Raw genomic sequence first — 19,142 nt, forward strand, 5'->3', positions numbered from 1 at the left:
AAAGGTTGAAAAGGAGATTTACTAGTAGTAGTAGTAGTAGTAGTAGTAGAAGAAGAAGAAGAAGAAGAAGAAGAAGATGTAGGAGGATCTGTTGATGTTGCTGATGAAGAAGAAGATTGAGTTGGAATCTTGGGAATGTAAGGTTGTGAAGGTGATGAATGGAGTTTTGAGGGCATGGAGGCCATGATGATGATCATTAGTGAAATATGAACACTGCATGATGATGATGATGATGATGTTGATGATGATGCCATTTGTGATGGTGAAGAAACCAAAGTTTGCACACTAATGCTCTGAGGATTTTGTGAAGGGGATGGAAAATGTGTGAGCTTTTTAGTGGAAATAATGATGGGAAAACCTTTAAATCTTCAATACCTTAAACACTGCAGAGGGAAAAATTCTTAGTGTTAAGGATCATGTGTATTGTGGTTACAACTAAGAAAATATCAATTATTTAATATCTAAAGATGATTTTGAAAAATGTTTTTGAACAGAAAAATTGTGTCTTTATGTCTCTATTGTTTCATTTTCCCTTGCTTAAAACTAAATGGGATCTTATGTGGGCATCCATGTGGCAAGTGTTTATTGGATGATGATGAGAGGATATAGTTGGTTTGTTTGAGGTAGAGACAAAGATTGGAACAGGTTTCCCATGTGATGCGTTTGGTAAATGGTGAGAGAGAATCATTTTTCTGTCTGTGAATGTGCCCTACAGCTCTTTAATTTTGGAACAAGTTGGTAGTAATTGTTAATTGTTGTGATTGCTTTTACAAAATCCATAATTATTGTGCTTGATCTTTCAAAGGTGAATACTAAATTACCCACCAAAAGGTTCAAAATTTTACTGCATATTTGTAGCTATTGTGACAGGGAAAGCATGTACCTAATCATTGAGTGTGTGAGTATGTGACAGTGACACTAACATTTGACTTCACAAGAATATTTGCTAAGAAATTCAAGCTTGCACTATAATTTTGATGGAGTAAAAGATTTAGCAGTGAGTAGACCTAAGAATATTATGATTTTAGATTGAAATGTGAAACTGATCTACTTAAGATTTGTGCTGCTTGAGCAACATTATTGGCATGTCCTTTTGCCATTTACATAACTGGCAACACTTCGTTATTCTAAATTATTGGAGAAAATGAAGGGATAGTTTGTGCAGGAATCTAATCATGCAGTTTCTTCGTTATATTTGTTTGAAGTTCTTTTGTACTTGTGTGCATGTGTTCTGTTAGTTAGCCTTATTGAATTAATGAAGTATGGAGGTTGGCAATTCTATAAGAATCACATGGGCATAGAAAAAGACGAAATGAATCGGATGCAAATCAATATCTGCCAAATTGGAGAAAATTCCTTGAATTAATAATATTATATTGTGTGTCATGATAGAGTACAAATACTATACATAGAAGTACACTGAAGCCTGAGTGGAATTCACCACAACTCTTAAACTTGAATCTGAAACAGGCAATCATCAACATGATACCTAGAAATTATTCAAATGCAGCGTGGCAGCCGCTGCAATTCCAAGGCAGCCAGTGCAGCAGTTTTGGCTAAACCAGGAACACCTGAACTCTTTAGTTCAGAAACAATCACTTCAATTCTTGAAATCTCTGGCATGGATATTGACAATATCATTGCATGTAGTAAGTACTGCTTGCAAGCATAACCTAGAGCATGAAGCATTCGCTGCACAATTAGGTGAGAGATTCCTCTATTCCATGATTCTAGGATCACACTGACCTTGGGGAGATTCGTTAGTAGACCGGTGGTGGCTTCTCGAGGAGCTGCCTTAAGAAGTAAAATTACACATTTGGAAGCTATGTCAGCAACGTTGGTTTTAGCAGATGCACTCAAGGCTAGCATGACACCAACATTGCTTCCAAAGTCCATTATGTCTCTAATGCATTGTTGGGGATCAACAACACCACTCACCTCAGGAGGACAGTCACCTAAGAGTGTTGGTTCTTTTCCGCCAGTGACTGAACGTGCTAGAAATGCCATGCACAGCCCCAGAGTTGGTTCTAACAAGTCTTCCATCTCCTTTGCACATACGAATTCTAGAAAGTTGCCAATCCTCCTAACCACTTTCAATTGAGAGAGTAACTTGGTCTCCATTTCAGGAGCAGAAGCCAGAGCCAGACAGAGCTTAACATTATTCACATTTGCATTTGACAGATCACCAAGCAAAAACTCAAAGCATTGTGAAATTATCTTAAGGTGTAGAATGTCTGGAATTGTAATAAAGCTGAACTCTAGTAGCATGACAAGAAGCCTCTGCGCAAAGATGGGAATAGGATCTTCATCTTCAATAAAAGTTGGGTAAAGAGGAAGAAAGCGGGTGTTTGATATGGATTTCAGATCCTTCAATCTTTGCTTTTCTTCAATTGGTTCACTTAAAAGAATAATCATGGCATCAAAAAAGATTTTAAGACACAAAAATCTAGCATCGCCATCCTTATTACCCTTATAGAGAGCTGTCAAACTGGGGAGTATTTCACGTATGAAAATATCCGGATTGCCAAAAAGCATGCGAGATTCCTCTGTGACACACTCCAAAATGCGAAGAAGGGTTATTTGGAAGTCATCTCTTCCCTGAAAATCGACAAAGGATGATGATATCAAGAGTTATTAAAATTCAACCTTGCAAACTACCATCTTACTAATCCCTATGGTAGTCTCATCAGTCATCACCAGCAAAATCATTATGTATTTGACAGACATTTTATGAGACATTAATTAATCTAATTAATCATTATGTATTTAAGAATTTGTTAATTTGATTTGATTATATAGAAGGTTCCTAAGACCAAAATCTCATGTTTTCAGATTAACAAGTATATATCAGCAAATCAATTTATGACTAAATTAGTGACTGTGGTCAGTCAGCCAAACACCTTTATTTTATTTTTCAACAAGCAGCGAGTCAAGGTCCATGAAAACAATTAAACAATAAAACATATCATTAAAAGGATAACAGCGAGAATGGTTGAGTCACTAACCTGAAACGGTGTCTCAATGAGTTTAATTAGATTGGCCAGCTGCCGTAGGACTTGAATTGTAACCACTTTGTGTTTAAATGTTGAACTGCTAACAAGATGAAGGACAACCGGAAACAAATGAATGTTGGTTTTTGGAGCAGATCTGCTGGTAAGAGCCGAAATGTGTCCATGGCGCCTTCCACCCATCATTTGTTGGATGTCCCCAGTTATTATATCTAGCAAACCGGGAATAGTAGATGCCACAATGTTGACAAATGCATCTAAACACTGCCGCACATATGTATCCTTTTCTTTTCCTAGCCTGTCCACCACAGAAAGTAGCTTTTGGCTACAAAAGAAGTGTGGAAGCCACCTCCTACCATGCTTACAAAGTAGAGCCACAAAGAAAAGTGCCTTTCCTTTTAGAATTTCACTACCCTGCTCAACAAGAGACAAAAGACTTGGGATCAAATTTTTGTCCTCTGCAAGAGGTATGAGGTATCTTCCAATATTTGTCAACATGTGACTTCCAAGCATTGCCATGTTAAGGAGATTTAGGCTGACTTGCTGCTCTCTTGGACTACCCTTGACAAGGGATGAAGCAAGGTCCTTGAATGACAGTTTCTCCGCAACCAACTGAATGCTAGGAGGGTTAAACCGAACTAAGCGCACTAAGCATGATCCTGCAGTAAGCCTCATGCTCTCTTGTTTCCCTGCTGCCCTATAGATATAGCAAAGATTGCTAATGACATCTTGACTGCTCAAACGTCCCACCCACAACCCTCCTTGACTGAAAATATTCTCAATTGTTCTCAATGCATATAGTTGAGTTATATCATCCTCACCCTTCCTCAGCATTGATGACACTAATGATAATAATGCATTTGGAACCTGCAGAAAGGTAGAAATAGTTTAACCATGAAATTTTTTGTACATCGAGATATGATACCATCTTGCAAGCAACATATCTAGGAAGAGAAAATTGTAGAATTTAATATAGTAAATTAGGCTTCAAATGTTCTTGGCAGATGGACAAATGAAGATCATAAGCAACAAGAATAGAAGCTAACCTGCCAGCCACATGTAGTCCTATTGTCCTTTGATGGAGATTCAAGTGGAATGTTATCCTTACTGCAATCGCCATTTTGAGTGGATATGTAGAATAGCAACTCACCTAAAGCAGCCATGGAAAACCTCCTCACTTTTTCCTGCTTGTCTCTAAGGCCATCAGTCAATGAGCCTAAAATTCCAGAACTTGCCAAACTGTCATCAACGACAGTAGAATGCCGAATCAACAGACCAATCAGTGAAGCAAGTTGAACACGTAGAGCTGATGCCTTGGATTGACGAAGAAATTTCACAAGCATGAGCATTATCGGGCCATTGGTCAATATATTAGCTGCATCAGCATTACTACTTAACCTCTCAAGATACCTAATCACATTCTGTTTCTCCCCAATGCTTGTATTCCCGTTCAGAATGGTTATAATTCGGTTTTGGACTGCCTCCAATTGCTCTTTTGGCATCTTGACAAAATCAGCTGCTTGCAAAGTTTCAAAAGGAAGTGAGGGAATAGTTTCTGAGACTTTATCAACTTTTCTGCTCGGCATTACTGGTCTAACCGAGAGATCAGATGCATGCCAAAGAACCTGGGAAAGGTTGTTAGATGGCCTTGAAGAATCTGAGTCAAGACCAGATCCTGCGTCATCTTTAACTCTATGCTTCTTCACCTGAGGGCTTACACTAGGAGAAATAACAGATATGTCAGGATGCTCAGGGGTTGACTCGTGATCTAATGATCTTGGATCATTTGAGACAGGTGTGTCAACAATGGGTGAGGCATCCAGGTGGTTAATATTGCTCTCAAACTCCTCTGCTTTCCCTTGATTCTCATCACACACAGTTTTATGTTCGGAGCCATCTGCTTCTTCCGGTGCATCTTCTTCTGTACTCTCATTAAAATCAAGTTCCATGTCAGTGTTCTCAATTTTGACTTCAGAATCATTCTCAGCGCTATTAGGTAAGGGACGCCTGTAATTTTCCTTGTCATTTTCTTTATGTAGATTTGATTTTGCTATTCTTGACAATCTCAAAATATTCACTCTTTTGCCAATATTGGAAGGATCCTTTTGCTTCACCTCAACTGTTCTGCCAGAACCCTTTGTGTGTGTTCTATGGCTATTAGGTGTTGCCCTATTTGGTGTTTCCATGCCTCTAGACCCTGAAATTGAATTCTCATCCTTCTTCACCACCCCCTTTACATCTTTTTCACGATATTTCGGAGGTGTCCTGTTATGAGAGGACTTATCACCATTTCGCTCTGATAAGCATGGTTTAGCATGTAGCTCTATCATATCATCAAATGCCGGTTGAGCAGGCAAGGGCATCAAAGTGTATTTGGTTCTCCAAAAAGCGTGTCCACAAAGCTCAGGCCATTGTATTCTCTCAGCTGGATCTTTCACCAGCAGAGAATTAATTAAATTGACAAATGGTCGACTTGGATTACCAGGGAGAGGAGGAGTTGGATCCAAAAGGATGGACTTTACAAGCTGAGTGAATTCTCTTCCCACAAAAGGAGGTCTCCCAGCATAACATTCATATAATACACAGCCTAGGGCCCAGAAATCAGAAGCATAAGAATGGACTCCACCATCCTCAAAAAGCTCCGGAGCCATGTAAGAGGGTGTTCCACGTTTGGCTTGAGGCAACTGAAAATGTATAAAAAACACATGCACATTAATAAATAAGTTATGAAGCAAAACAACCAGTGCAGTAAAAAAAAAAAAAAGAAGGTCTTGCATACCGCAGAAGCAACTTTTATATCTTTCACCTTTCTAGCCAATCCGAAATCACATAACTGCATCAATGAAGTAGAAAATACACAGTTACAAGCTCCCTCTCAGTTATAGTATTTAAACATCTAAGAATACCAATCAATATAGCGAGATGGCATGATAATTATATACCTTTGCACACCCATTTTCGTCTAGTAGGATGTTTGATGGTTTAAGGTCACAATAAAGTATTCCATTTGAATGTAAAAACCTGCATTGTGTATCTGGTTTCAGTGCATATAAGAGCAACACAACTGATAATAAGAAGTCTCTTCTCACTAGGTGGTGTCACCACCAACTAACAAGACCAAATGGTTGGCTTGAAAAAAAGAAAAAGTGAAATTAAGAGTAGTGGATATACTGCAAAGCCTTGACTAGATTGTAAGCAAGATCATGAACTGAATCTTCAGGAAGTCGGTTATCCTGCAGGTCATCCACATAATCAACATTAAACAAGAAACTAATATTGTGTAAACACTGCACAACAGCACAAGTTCACAAAATGAAAACATTTACAATTATTATAGCTACATTAGACATCACAAGAAGGAAACAAAAATATTCAGAGCATAGACAAATGCAATAACCTAAAAAATCAATCAGTTAGGTTTTTAAGGCAAACAAGAAATTTTCACTAAGCAGTCAGAGAACTGTTCTACACATTCTTATGAATTTTTGGATGCCTGACTAGCAGAAAAGATGCCATCCTGCCACAAATGAAATAGTGAAAGGAAAAAGTACTCGGTGATGACATGTGTATCATACTATTATGTTGTCAATTAGTATCCAACAAAGAATAACCCCATTCCCAACTTAAAAAAGACTTCTAGATAAATATCCATATATCATCTCTAGTAGTGACATTGACATATCAAGATCCAAAGAAAAAGTGTGATCAGTTTTGCAAAGAAGTTTACAAGAAATGTCTGCATACTGTTATCTGAAAAGACAGCATATAATTGAGAAATTTTACAGAACAATGTCCCACAGTAAATGTAGACAACCATACCTCTATGCTCACAGCTCAATTAAATAATGAAGGTACAATACTAGCAGTGCAAGTGCTGGTTACCTGCCGTAATATAGAAAGTAAATCTCCTCCAACGCAATACTCCAAGATCAACCATAAGTGAGCAGATGTTTCATACCTATAATGACTAAAAGCATAAGTTAACAACCCTTAATATACTTTTAAGGAATTAGAGCATGTAAGAGTGAAAAACTACAAAGGAACAAAAGGCATAGCCATCCAAATCATCAATTTAATTTAAGCAGATAAAATATTTGTATTGCATTCCCTCCCCTCCCACGGTCTCTTTCTCCCCCCCCCCTCTCTCTCTCTCTCTACCTTTTCTTACAATTATTAATCATTAATGATCATTGTTTCCAAAATTGAACTATGTGAGTTGCATTAAGTGCAACTATCATTAATCTTATGTGCATAATCAATAATAACCACTTCATTCTTTTAATACAAAGTATAACACTTGTTAGCTAAGCATGCTATCCTCGTTTTGAATCTCCATTTTTCCCATGGCATAATTAACAGGTAAACAGGGTTTCCTCGTATTTGTATCATCCCAACCCAATTAGGCAAAATTGATAAGTAAAAAAATAGACCTCACCACTCATAAAACTTGAGCACGTTTTGATGATCTAAAGAGTGAAGAATCTTTACCTGCAGAAAGAGAAAGCAAAAAATAAAATCACACAAAAACGAACAAAAATAAATACTAATTATCTTAAGATTCCAATCCAGTTCGCACGATACAGCTCAGATAGAATCTGCTAAAATGGAGTAACTAAAGTTACTATTCTTAATCATATTGAGCTCATTCGATCTATTTTTTTAAACAAACGAAAAGACTTACTTCGTGAAGAACCTTGCTTCTCTGCGACTTGTCTACGCTTTTGATGGCGTAATACTCAATGGTCTTCTTCTTCCTGCCTTTGTACACGGTCTGCAAATCCACAAGAACAAAGAAAGATTAATAAATCTACATAATTTAGTTCGATTCAAGAAAAGTTTAACACGAAAAAAAATAGAAGAAGGAAATGGAAGAAGGTTACTGAGTATTTTCCGCGACCAATAGCTTCGTAAATATGGTACTGGTTCATGGTGACGGTGGATCTTGCTAGGGTTCTAATTTATTTTTTATTTTTGTTTGAAGATTTAAAATGTTTGCTCTGTGCAACGGAGGAACGGAGAGAAAGAAGGGAGAAATGAAATGAGAGAGAGAGAGAGTATCTGGGGAACTGTGCTAACGGGCGGGATATTGTAGTTCAAATTTGTAGGCAGTATTGCTATTTTTGTATCCCAAACAGACTTTTAAATAAAAAATAAAAAATGAAAAGAATATCATGATCTCGGGATGAAAATCAGAAAATGCAAAGGGGAATATACTTTTCACCTTTTAGTCCAACTTTTTCCAATATTTTCTTTGGTAGAAAAGCAGTCGACTTCACGTGAAGTTGATACTGGAAAGCTGTTAGATGATTTAACTGATTTGACTAATTTTTATTTAATAACTCTCAAATATTAACTTCACATGGAGTCGATTTAACTTGAGTTTTCACCATTTTCATTTTTTGGAAGTTGATAGGGGTTGGCAAGTGGAGAAAAATAATTTTTTACTAAAAACATTTTTAATCAAATTTATTTTTAAATATTTTAAGTTAATTAAGTTAGTCCTCTTATCTTTTTTTACAGCTTATAAAAGTTATTTTTTTTAGACATAGAAACGAACTTTTTTTTTCATATTAGCCCATTAGGTGAGATTGTCTAAAAAATGAGTCCATTGACGTGATTAAGCGTTGTTTGACACACAGAAAAATAGCAACGCCGTTAGCTGCAAAACGTCGACGACGTTTTATTGTGCATAAACGATATGTGGCGTTACCTCTCTCTTCTCCCTCGCTTAACCTAGCCAGCAGCAATTCCCCATTCTCTTTTTTTTTCTTTGGTTCTTTTTAGCTCTTCAACAAGAACAACAATAACAGCACTTTCAAAATTTTTGCTCGGCACTTCACCATTGAAAAAAATGTTGCTGCTGGAATAAAATTTTTTTTGACATTTTTCTTATTTATGGCTTACAAAAGCTACTTTTCTCCGTTGACATATGAAACGATATCGTTTTTAAGTTAGAAGGAAAATTAAATTAAAAATTGAAAGAAACTAAAAAAAAACTTAAAAAAAGGGGTTAACCACTGAAAATATTTTCAAATTATTTAAACGTACAAAAATACACTTGAATTTTACTATCAATCAAAATGCCTTCAATTAATTTAAAACCACAACAAAAATACCCAATAATAAATATATTTTTTCAAAAAATATTTTAGAGATTAAATTTTGATGCAATTTTTTACAAACATGATTATAAAAATAAGATATTATTATACTTAAGATTTGGTAATTTTTTGTTCAGTATATATTTTTTTATAATATTTTGTTAACAACCAATAATACTTTAAAAAAATTACAAAATAATATATACTTAAAAAAATACCAAATTTTAAAAATAATATTATCTCATTTTTTTAATCATGCTTACAAAAAATCGTATCAAAATTCAATTTTTAATGTATTTTTTGAGAAATACATATTTAATATTAGTTTTTTTGCAAGATTATCTAACATTAAATATGTATTTCTCAAAAAATACATTAGAGATTGAATTTTGATACAATTTTTTTAAATATAATAAAAAGATGAGATATTATTATCCTTAAAATTTGGTAATTTTTTGTTAAGTATATATTTTTTTGTAATTTTTTTGTTACTAATAATACGTTTAAAAAATCACAAAAAATATATACTTAGAAAAAATCACGGAATTTTAAGAATAATAATATCTCATTTTTTTAATTATGTTTGCAAAAAATCATATCAAAATTCAATCTCTAAAACATTTTTTGTAAATATATATTTACTGTTAGATATTTTTGTCGTATTTTTAAATTATTTAAAAATATTTTTGTCGATAGTAAAATTTGAGTATATTTTTATTAGCATTTGAAGAATTCAGTAACATTTTTAGTAGTTAAACCTAAAAAAAAATAGAAGAATTAAACATTGACTTTGGGGGAAGAATCTTCCTTCTTATAAAAAAACATAATTGAATATTGATCTTTGTTCTACTGCTCTCTTGTGAAATAAATCAAAATTTCCATCATTTAATTTACTCAATTTTATTTTTTCTTTTGCCTCTTCTTTATTTTGGTTTCTCTTCAAAGTTCAAATTTTTGTGAGCTATTCTCTTGAACATTTTATCGCATCAGCAATCTACCTACGTTTAGGATACTAGCTAACAACAACTGTCATGATAAACAAATTGTTTTCACAATCATTAGCAATCATCAATCTATGAAACTCTATCCATTCTAAAATCCGATTTCTCACCATAAAGTAACAGTAAGTAAGTGAAATAGTAGACAATAGGCTTAACCTACTCAGGCCTCGTCACATAGTAAACTCTCAAGGCTTCATGCTGAGAAGAATTTTTTTGGACATCCTTTGAGCATGGTGTGGTAAAGTATATCGAATTTGTTGTGAATAGTGTAAATTTTAAATAATTTTGGTACTATTTTATTTTATTTTATAGAGTTAATATGGTCTTTTAGTATGTAATTCACTTTTTACATTTCGTATCATTATATTTAAATTCCAGTATCATTTTAAATAAATTTCGGTACTATTTTTATTTCTGACAAGTATTCAATCTAATAGCTATGAACTTATATTCATTTAACTAAATAAGATTGTAATACAGTACTGACACGTTCATTAAAATATAATATAAAAAGTAATACTTCTTAGAAGATGTAAGAGTAACAGGAAAAAAAAGAATAATAAGAAAAAAATACAGTATTAAAAAAGAGATTTACATATTTTTATAACAAAATGTCAATATCAAAATTAAAAAATTTCTATATTATTATTTAAGAAATTTTAGTGCTATTTTTCTCATACGTATTCTTCTTTTTTATCTTTTCTTTCTTATTTAATTTTTTCATAATTTTTTTATGTTTTTCTTTTAAGAGGAATAAAAAAATATCAAATTAAAAAAATTAACAACGATACTAATATATGAGGAAGAAAAAAAAAAGAAAAAAAAATAAAAATAAAACACAACAACACATATTACCAATAGAAGAAGGAAGAGGAAAAACAACAAACAAAAAAAGAAAAAAGAAAAAGAAGAAATAGTAGATGATGTCATACTCATATTGTGTGAATGTGTTTTATTGAACTTGAATCAATTTAATTAAATTTGTCAGTCAAAAAGACTTAGATACATAACAAAATTAAAAAATTAAATTTAAAATTCAATACCACCTTAACGTATATAACATAAAGAGAATTAAGTATTAACATCTATCACCTGTACTAAAAGTAGAGACAAATAATAAGTTGTTAAGATATTAACTTAGGATTTGTTCTTAAAATAAAAAAATATTATTTATTTATTAAAATTAGGCTAAAATTAATATTTATATATTTATAATATATATAGTCTAATTTTTTTTTAAAAAAATTAAGATGGATAGGGCCCAGTTTCACCCAAAACCAAGATGTAGAATCCAAAAAAATTCCCCCAAATATTGACACAAAAAAAGAAAAGCCCAAAAGGAAAGCACCGTAAGCACGTGCGACGGTGTAGAACCGCGTTTGAGGGGTTTCGTTCTTTCATTGATCAGTGCAAAGAACGGAAAGGGTGCGTTTGGAGTACACTCTTCTTCTCCTTCTCCGATCAGGTATTTTAAACAATTCGTATCAAATTAAATCTAACATTATAAAACGTAGTCTTTGTTTTGTTTTCTAGAATTTTGTTCCGGATTGATTTTTCATCTCAATTTCAGGTTTCAGCTTCTTCAGCTGGCATTCTCGTTTTCTCTGTTCTATTATGCTTGTTCCCTGTAGAAAGTTAGGATTCCCAGTTAGATTTGTGGGTCAAAGTATTAATTTAGTTGTTAGTGTGTTTCTCACAAACACTGGAATTCTATTTGTGGGGTTTTATTTTTAATTTTGTTAAGTCGTGGAATATCTAAGAAAACAGGGTTAATATATTTGATGGTAGGTTGGTGGATTAACAATTAGTTTTGCAATGTTTATGATTCGGTAAATGGGGGAAGGGAAAAAAGTTGGAGTGTAGGGTATTAGTTACTTAAATGCCTCGTGATGTTGTTGTTTGGTGAATATATTCCTTGACACGGTGATATAGCTTATTAGGTTCTGATTGTGATCTTAGATACCATAGTACTCATCCATCTCTCTCCTCAAGTTTTCATACTTCTTTCCTTTTGTTTTTCTGGAACCTTGTTGGAATCTCCATTGGAAAGCATAGCCTTGCAGTAACTGCACGTCTTTGTTAGTTTCTTTTGAGTTTTGCCGCCTTAACAGTCTGTGTAGCATTGCCACTGTATAATGTTAATGGTCGAGTTTATGAGTTTATGGAGGGTATCATAAAACTTTGACACATTTATAGGGTTTATTATGTTGGATGTTGGACTTTTTAAGTATTTGGGTTGAGCTTGGTTATGCCACTACTGTAAATTGGTCCAGATAATATCTTAATTTGCACGTACTGTTTAAAACGTTTTAGTGATTTTGAGTTTATCCTGGTATGATAACATTAGCTTTTTCTTGTATGCTTCAGGATAAATGAGATGGCCTCTTCGCAAAATGTTGAGTTGGAGGCAGCTAAGTTTCTGCACAAACTCATCCAAGATTCTAAAGATGAGCCAGCTAAGTTGGCTACTAAACTCTGCGTGGTGTGTGACATTTTCTTATGAACGGACTTTTTTAATTAGCCCTCGTCACTCCTTAGTTCTTGGTACGGATTTAGTATGCTTGTAACTAACTTGGTATCTGTTTCAGATACTACAACACATGAAATCAAGTGGGAAGGAACATTCAATGCCATATCAAGTGATATCAAGGTAGAATACCTGCAATATATAGTGCTCAAATAAATGCATACATAGATATCCACAGTCAGTTATTGAGCCCCTTTCTGCTTGAGGTTGATTTTGACAATCATCATGTGTGCCTTGTGGGAGTAAGAGTAAGCTGTGGCATAAGAATATATGGTTTCACATGTACTCCTTCACTTATGGTAATTAAGATATTAACTAGCACTAGCATTCCTGTGATGGTAATAAAGTAACAGGAAGATCATATTTATTTAATTATTTGTGGAAGTGGATGGAACTTGGAAAGATGATAAGCATTTGTTGCGTTTTGGTGCCACTTTCTGAGCAGCATGGCGGGGCCTGTTTATGTGCTTTTGTGAATGGGTTTGAGACATATACTCATATGCACCATGCTGAAGTAGCTGAGGGTATAACAACCCGAGTATTTCCGCCTAACAACTTAATTTGTTTATGATTTTAGTTCGTGACAGTGTTATAGACTCATCCTTACTGTTCTCACTCCTTCTATTATGTTCAATTTACAAGGGGATTATCATGCTTTTTGTGTATGGTTTATCCATATAGGTGTTGGTTGCTGATTTGTTATTTTTTTTTTTGTTTGGATTCCTTAACTTCGTTTATACTGTTATCTTGCCTTGTCATCTAATAAAATTTTGTTTTCTTTTAAAAAATCTTAAAGTTCAAGTCCCATCACTGGTAATTGATGATTATAAGGAGGCTTATACCTTTTCATACATAGCATTGGAATAAACTTCACCAGTCCTTCACTTAATGCAAATTGGCTTCATTTCCAACTTAACTTGTCATTGTAGGGCAATGGAGACTGTCATCAATCAGCATAATCTTGATATTGAAGCATTGAAGTCTTCACGTCCTCCTTCTTCTGGTGCTGGTAGTTCTCAAAGAGGTAGTTTTTGTATATTTTCATGTTGCAGGAAAAAAGTTCATAATAATTTCCCTATAGGTTTTGATGTTATCGATTGTAACTTGTGCAGGAACTTCACAGGCAGTGGGTGTTGCTACGGATTCAAGAGCGGGGTTGCCTGAAAATGTGATGCCCAAAATGGATTCCTTTGCTTCTGGCCGGCCACCATATCCCCCAAGTATTGGAGCACCTGATCATTATCAAGGATCTGCGGCTCAGAGGAGTGGTCAGTCTTTTGATCATGGAAGTCCGTCTAGTTTAGATTCTAGGTCTGCTAACTCACAATCACGGGATAGACGAGATACTACTAATTTGGACAAACAGGTGAATCAAAAGGATGGTAGAAAAGCTACCTCAAAGAGAAAGAGGGGGGATACATTGTCACCTGCAGAACCACACGTTGACATTCCTTCTCATCTTGATCAGCGAAATACTGCTAATACGAGGAAGGGTAAAATGACCAAGGCTGAATCATCAGATGGTCTTCCAGTTAGAAGTGGAGAGCTGACTAACTTTAACAGGGTTCCAAGTAGTAGTCAAATGCAAAGGGCCAACCAAGAAGGCCCAACAAAGATTGGCAATCCAGTGCCATGTGCTCCGAATTCTAAATATCCAGAAGATACAGAGGTTTCCTCTGCTCATATTGCTTCTGGTAAACTTCAAGGTGGTTCTCATTATGTATACATGATTTAAATATCTTTGACTCAGAAAAAAATGTATTTGCTTTTCAAACATCTCAGATTCCCTTGTTTTATTTGTCTTGTTCCTGATGATGTGATGGATGAAATTCCAACTTATCTGTAAATGCTCCCCTTCCCAGGTTCAAGTAATGGATTCATAAATTGTGCTAGGGTCATCGTGTATATTATGAGCCTCTGTTTATGGGTTTGAGATCTGCAAACAATTTGAATTATTTATGCATAAAATAGCAGTGCCAACTCCAGAAGTTAGTGGAAAACAATGAAGAAAGATTAATGAGTGTATGCATAAATATAAACTATGGGACAAGGCTTTGTTGTTGTTGTATGCATAAATATAAACTATGGGAATCCAAGAATTTAATAGAATACACTTTTTTCATTTTTTTTTTATTTCACTTCTGTGATGATGACAGTTGAGCTTTCTATGTTTCTGGGATACATCTTTCCTATTTATTTTTTTAATGTTCTTGCAAATGCCAAATTACTGGTGGAAAATGTGTTAGGAAAATATCTGGTTTTACATGTTTGGTATAATAATTACATTATCAATTTTGCTAAATTTCAGGTGCTCATCCTATGGTTCATGGAGGGATGGGGGTTGCCACTAGTGCATACCCAATGACTGAATCAGTTCTCTCGAGTTCAATGCGGCATGGTGGGATGCTTGGGCATTATAGTGGAAGTTCTACTACTTCAGCTGATGAACCTAAAATAGGCCTGGTATTTGTCGTATACTTGTATATAATGCTGGAGCTCAGGATTTCTTATTTATATGATGGGTGAAGTATGCCCTTTTTGCTCCATTTTTTCTGATCAATACATGTGTATTGCCTGTTCAATCCCAACTATCACGCCAGATTTTTGGAATTGATGTTTCAACTGAGGAATCTCTATTATTACTGTTTATTTACTGGACATGGTGCCATTTTGTCGTTTTGAAACTTGGAGGAGGAAAAATAAAATGATAAATAAAAATTATAGTGGCTTTAATAATTGCAATAGAGATGAACAATTAAATGTGTCCTTAGTTTCTTGTGATTGCCTGACATTAATTTTTTTTTGTTCATAATGACTTTAAGCTTTTCTCTTTCCATTTTATTTTTATTTTTACTAGTTACTATAATTTCTATAATCATCTGACTTTAGTTGACAGTATACGGGGATGTCCATTATTCTAAATTAAAACTTAAATTACTTGCTATTTATATAAGTCAAGTTTATGCTTTTTTTTCTGAGGGTGTATGTGAGTCAAGTTGATTGCTTTACCAGATAATTTTATTGACAGACTGACAGGCATAGTAGTAACTCAGAAATAACTATGCTTAGACAAGGGGTTCCTCCCAGAGATATGGCAAGATCCACGATTGGTAGATCATCTGGTGTGCCTTTCAAAGAGCAACAGTTGAAACAGCTCCGAGCTCAGTGCCTTGTTTTTCTAGCATTTAGGTAAAAACGTAACTTTGCTGTCACTGTTTAAATATGAAAAGATCGAACTAAGTTTCATTATATTTTCATATATTGTTTTGAATGTGCAGAAATGGTTTAGCACCAAAGCAACTACATCTTGAAATTGCTCTTGGAACTGCTTTTTCTAGAGAAGGTGACTGGTGTTTATTTAATTGTTAAATAATAAATTATTCTCATCACCTAACTGGTAACTGATGGGAAGATATATGATGGAAATTCAGGAAAGGATCATACTGACCACAAAGGGAAGTCACAATCTTCTGTTGAATTGGGTACCTCGTCAGGGGCCATGATGCCTTTTGGAGGTCTGAACAATATGAGACAACCTGATAATAATAACTCTTCAGGGTCCCCTTCTGCTGGAAAATCTCTGGAAGCTACGTCATTCTCCAAGGGAACTGAGAGTGCAATAATGACTGGGGACAAAGGTATTCTTTCTGAAGAAAGGAAACATCTCCTAGCTGTCAAAAAAGTAGAGCTTGAAAAGCAAATTCAAGAAAGAGCTGGTGCACAAGCTTCGTCAACTACTTTTCAGCAGCAAGATTCCTCTAGTACAAAGGGTGATGTTGACAGTGGTAATCTTCAGGTTGGACTGTCCAACCGACCTTCCTCTGTCATTGGGCTGAATAAGCAGATGAATCTTGAGATAAATGGCTTTACTGGATTTGCTAGTTCTGATGAGGCTTCAGAAGGGCCCTCGCAAGCCTCTTCTCTTCAGCATGAGTTGCCAATAGAAAGAAGAGATAATGTTGTTAATCAGTTTCAAAATATGGTTAACAGTGGTGGTTCTCGAAACCATCATTCTGTTAACCACTTGACATATGCTTTGAAAGAGCACTGGAAACCTGTTCCAGGGACTGGCATTGATCCCCAGGGAGCAAGCTTGATGAAGGATGCAGATTTATTAGCGAAAAATGTTTCTTCAGGTAAGACCTTTGGTTTTAAAACCATGGGATTGAAATCAGTTTCTTTGATGAACATCCTATTGATTTCCGAATTGTTCCTGTCCCAATAATTTACACCTTTCTGACATCAAGTGAAAGTAATTGCAGATGGGTTCAAAACAGTTCCTCTTAATGATGCATCAAGACATGATGCCACTTTTTCTACAGACATAGAAGGGAATGGGAGGTTACCTCCTCCAAAATATACAATGTCAGGAAGGTGGATTATGGATCAGCAGAAAAAGAGGCTTCTAGTTCAGCAAAACTGGGTACAAAAACAACAAAAAACAAAGCAAATAATGACCACATGTTTCCTCAAGCTAAAGGTTTGTTTTTAACCGGCTTCCTACTAATTTAGTGTTGAACATGTTATTCTTGTACATATGATCTGATTCATTTGTGCACCCTAGAAAATCGGCATTCAATTGGTTCCAAATTAATATTGGATAGATCTTATAGCCTGCGGTACATTAATTGTATTGCAGGAAAATGTGAGCTCATCTGAGGATATATCTGCTAAAACAAAAAGCGTCATAGAGTTGAAGAAACTTCAATTATTAGACCTCCAGCGCCGTCTCCGCAGGTACTTGGTGTTCTTAAATCTTAAATGAGTGTTTAAGTTTTCTTTGATGATTGATCAGTGTGACAATATCCTTTTTTCTTTTGTTTGCAGTGATTTTCTGAATGATTTTTTCAAACCAATTACAACTGAGATGGAACAGTTGAAATCGGTTAAGAAGCATAGGCATGGTAGAAGGGTCAAACAACTAGAAAGGTATGAGCATAAAATGAGGGAAGAACGTCAAAAAAGAATCCGTGAAAGACAGAAGGAGTTTTTCAGTGAGATAGAAGTCCACAAGTATGTACCTTTTTCTTTTTTCTGATTTCTTTTATTTGGTGAAGAAATATAGTTATATAGCTTTTTCTTTTTTTAAATTTTTATTTTTAGTTTTTATGTTGACTATAGAAATATTACTTTTTATATCGTTTCCTGAACTCAATACTTGTTTTATTAATTTAGGGAAAAGCTTGATGATGTGTTCAAAATCAAAAGGGAACGGTGGAAGGGTGTCAATAGATATGTGAAAGAGTACCATAAAAGAAAAGAGCGCATTCATCGTGAGAAGATTGATAGGATCCAGCGGGAGAAGATTAATTTGTTGAAAATAAACGATGTGGAAGGTTATCTACGGATGGTTCAGGTAGGTTGCTGTACTTAATATATGTTAATGGTTTCTAGACTTGCATAGAAGTGCCAATGCTCAATAGCTTTTTCTCAATCATCAACCTCGATTATTTCATTAGGATGCGAAATCTGATCGTGTGAAGCAACTTCTTAAAGAGACCGAGAAGTATCTCCAAAAGCTTGGTTCCAAGCTACAAGAAGCAAAGACTGCAGCAGGTCGCTTTGAACATGATATTGATGAGGCACAATGTGGCAGTTTTCTTGATAAGAGTGAATCTACTCTTGAAAATGAGGATGAAGGTGATCAGGCCAAGGCAAGTTTCCTTTCCGAAATTGCCCATCTCTTTTTTTAAGTTTGGGTATTAATAATTATATTGCTTGTTTCTTCCAAAATTCTGTTCTACAGCATTATCTGGAAAGCAATGAGAAATATTATATGATGGCACACAGGTATAGCTTTTGTACTTGCGGTTTCTTATCAGGGTTTAATAGTTGAGTTTTGGTTTATTTATATTCCATTACAAAAATTTAAAAAGAATTTCTTTCTCAATGGATTTGTATTTTGTGTCCAATAATTTTTGCTTTTTTTTGGATTTCCTACTCTGTTGAGTAATTCTTTTGCTCCATTCTAAGTAATTTTCTTGCTGCAGTGTAAAGGAGAGCATTGCAGAGCAGCCATCTTGTTTGAAGGGCGGAAAATTGAGGGAGTATGTTACATTTACATTTGGTTTAATTGGTTTATATTTGAATTTTGTGAGGATCAAAGCATGATTGTCCCTAGTTCTTCTTTCAGGGAGGTTTTCTTTGGTTCTTTTGCATGTTATTTTTTCCTTCAAGGTTGTGTTTTGATAGGGGGTAAAATGAAGGGGTAAAATTTCCTGGATGATCTTGATATGTAACATTACTCATGGAGTTCATCCACGAAAAGCTTACCCTAGGTATACCCCTAAGTAAATTCACCAAAAATTTTGTTAACTATTGTTGTTTTAGCATGGAGTTTGGCTTTATATTTATTTGTTTTTCAATTTTCGTCATTAGGTATCAAATGAATGGCCTGAGGTGGCTTGTTTCCTTATATAACAACCACTTGAATGGCATCCTTGCTGATGAAATGGGACTGGGTAAAACTGTTCAGGTAAAAATTTATTTTCTTCTATTTTTAAAG

General features: G+C 34.6%; 3 protein-coding genes across 38 annotated transcripts in view; 1 reads left to right on the forward strand and 2 right to left on the reverse strand.

Moving 5' to 3' along the window:
* The window catches only part of LOC127746759 (classical arabinogalactan protein 26), a 1,630-nt gene extending 1,138 nt beyond the window's left edge, over window positions 1-492 (reverse strand). Inside the window, exons 1-2 of the mRNA XM_052261026.1 lie at window positions 79-492; window positions 1-24 (exon numbers count right to left, since the gene is read on the reverse strand). The exon at window positions 1-24 is cut by the window's left edge and continues 398 nt beyond it. Coding sequence (XP_052116986.1) covers window positions 1-24; window positions 79-254 — 200 coding nt within the window. The 5' untranslated portion in view covers window positions 255-492. The remainder of the gene's footprint in view (window positions 25-78) is intronic.
* Window positions 493-1,351: 859 nt separating this feature from the next.
* On the reverse strand, window positions 1,352-8,095 carry LOC107482716 (serine/threonine-protein kinase RUNKEL). 2 transcript variants are annotated; one of them, XM_016103268.3, is made up of 10 exons: window positions 7,889-8,095; window positions 7,690-7,779; window positions 7,444-7,496; window positions 6,891-6,966; window positions 6,180-6,241; window positions 5,951-6,029; window positions 5,788-5,841; window positions 4,055-5,692; window positions 3,006-3,875; window positions 1,352-2,598 (listed from the first exon to the last, which is right to left on the reverse strand). In XM_016103268.3, the coding sequence occupies exons 1-10, from the start codon at window positions 7,934-7,936 to the stop codon at window positions 1,501-1,503; spliced, it is 4,068 nt and encodes a 1,355-aa protein (XP_015958754.1). In that variant the 5' UTR covers window positions 7,937-8,095; the 3' UTR covers window positions 1,352-1,500. The 2 variants fall into 2 exon arrangements, with proteins under 2 accessions (XP_015958754.1, XP_052116995.1); XM_052261035.1 differs by having other exon boundaries at window positions 6,891-6,975.
* Window positions 8,096-11,467: 3,372 nt separating this feature from the next.
* The window catches only part of LOC107482714 (chromatin structure-remodeling complex protein SYD), a 44,291-nt gene continuing 36,616 nt past the window's right edge, over window positions 11,468-19,142 (forward strand). For 15 of the 35 annotated variants that reach the window (XM_052260818.1, XM_052260817.1, XM_052260816.1 and 12 more), the window contains exons 1-17: window positions 11,468-11,575; window positions 12,478-12,592; window positions 12,699-12,760; window positions 13,567-13,661; window positions 13,750-14,343; window positions 14,946-15,100; window positions 15,666-15,826; window positions 15,916-15,980; window positions 16,069-16,773; window positions 16,900-17,117; window positions 17,277-17,374; window positions 17,465-17,650; window positions 17,813-17,993; window positions 18,097-18,291; window positions 18,384-18,427; window positions 18,628-18,684; window positions 19,016-19,112. In XM_052260818.1, coding sequence (XP_052116778.1) covers window positions 12,488-12,592; window positions 12,699-12,760; window positions 13,567-13,661; window positions 13,750-14,343; window positions 14,946-15,100; window positions 15,666-15,826; window positions 15,916-15,980; window positions 16,069-16,773; window positions 16,900-17,117; window positions 17,277-17,374; window positions 17,465-17,650; window positions 17,813-17,993; window positions 18,097-18,291; window positions 18,384-18,427; window positions 18,628-18,684; window positions 19,016-19,112 — 3,018 coding nt within the window. In that variant the 5' untranslated portion in view covers window positions 11,468-11,575; window positions 12,478-12,487. Of the gene's footprint in view, window positions 11,576-12,477; window positions 12,593-12,698; window positions 12,761-13,566; window positions 13,662-13,749; window positions 14,344-14,945; window positions 15,101-15,665; window positions 15,827-15,915; window positions 15,981-16,068; window positions 16,774-16,899; window positions 17,118-17,276; window positions 17,375-17,464; window positions 17,651-17,812; window positions 17,994-18,096; window positions 18,292-18,383; window positions 18,428-18,627; window positions 18,685-19,015; window positions 19,113-19,142 lie in introns of those variants that run through there. The other 20 variants (XM_052260787.1, XM_052260813.1, XM_052260812.1 and 17 more) reach the window with 15 other exon arrangements.

The sequence above is a fragment of the Arachis duranensis genome, chromosome 4, assembly GCF_000817695.3.
Source record: "Arachis duranensis cultivar V14167 chromosome 4, aradu.V14167.gnm2.J7QH, whole genome shotgun sequence".
NCBI classification, from domain to species: domain Eukaryota; kingdom Viridiplantae; phylum Streptophyta; class Magnoliopsida; order Fabales; family Fabaceae; genus Arachis; species Arachis duranensis.

Bases quoted from the DNA above. Each gene is read 5' to 3' on its own strand.
- LOC107482716 (XM_052261035.1), bottom strand. From the start codon at position 7,936: ATGAACCAGTACCATATTTACGAAGCTATTGGTCGCGGAAAATACTCA. The intron at 7,497-7,689 runs GTAAGTCTTTTC...CTCTTTCTGCAG, and splicing joins GAAGCAAGGTTCTTCACGAA to GTAAAGATTCTTCACTCTTT. The intron at 6,030-6,179 runs GTATATCCACTA...TACACAATGCAG, and splicing joins AATCTAGTCAAGGCTTTGCA to GTTTTTACATTCAAATGGAA.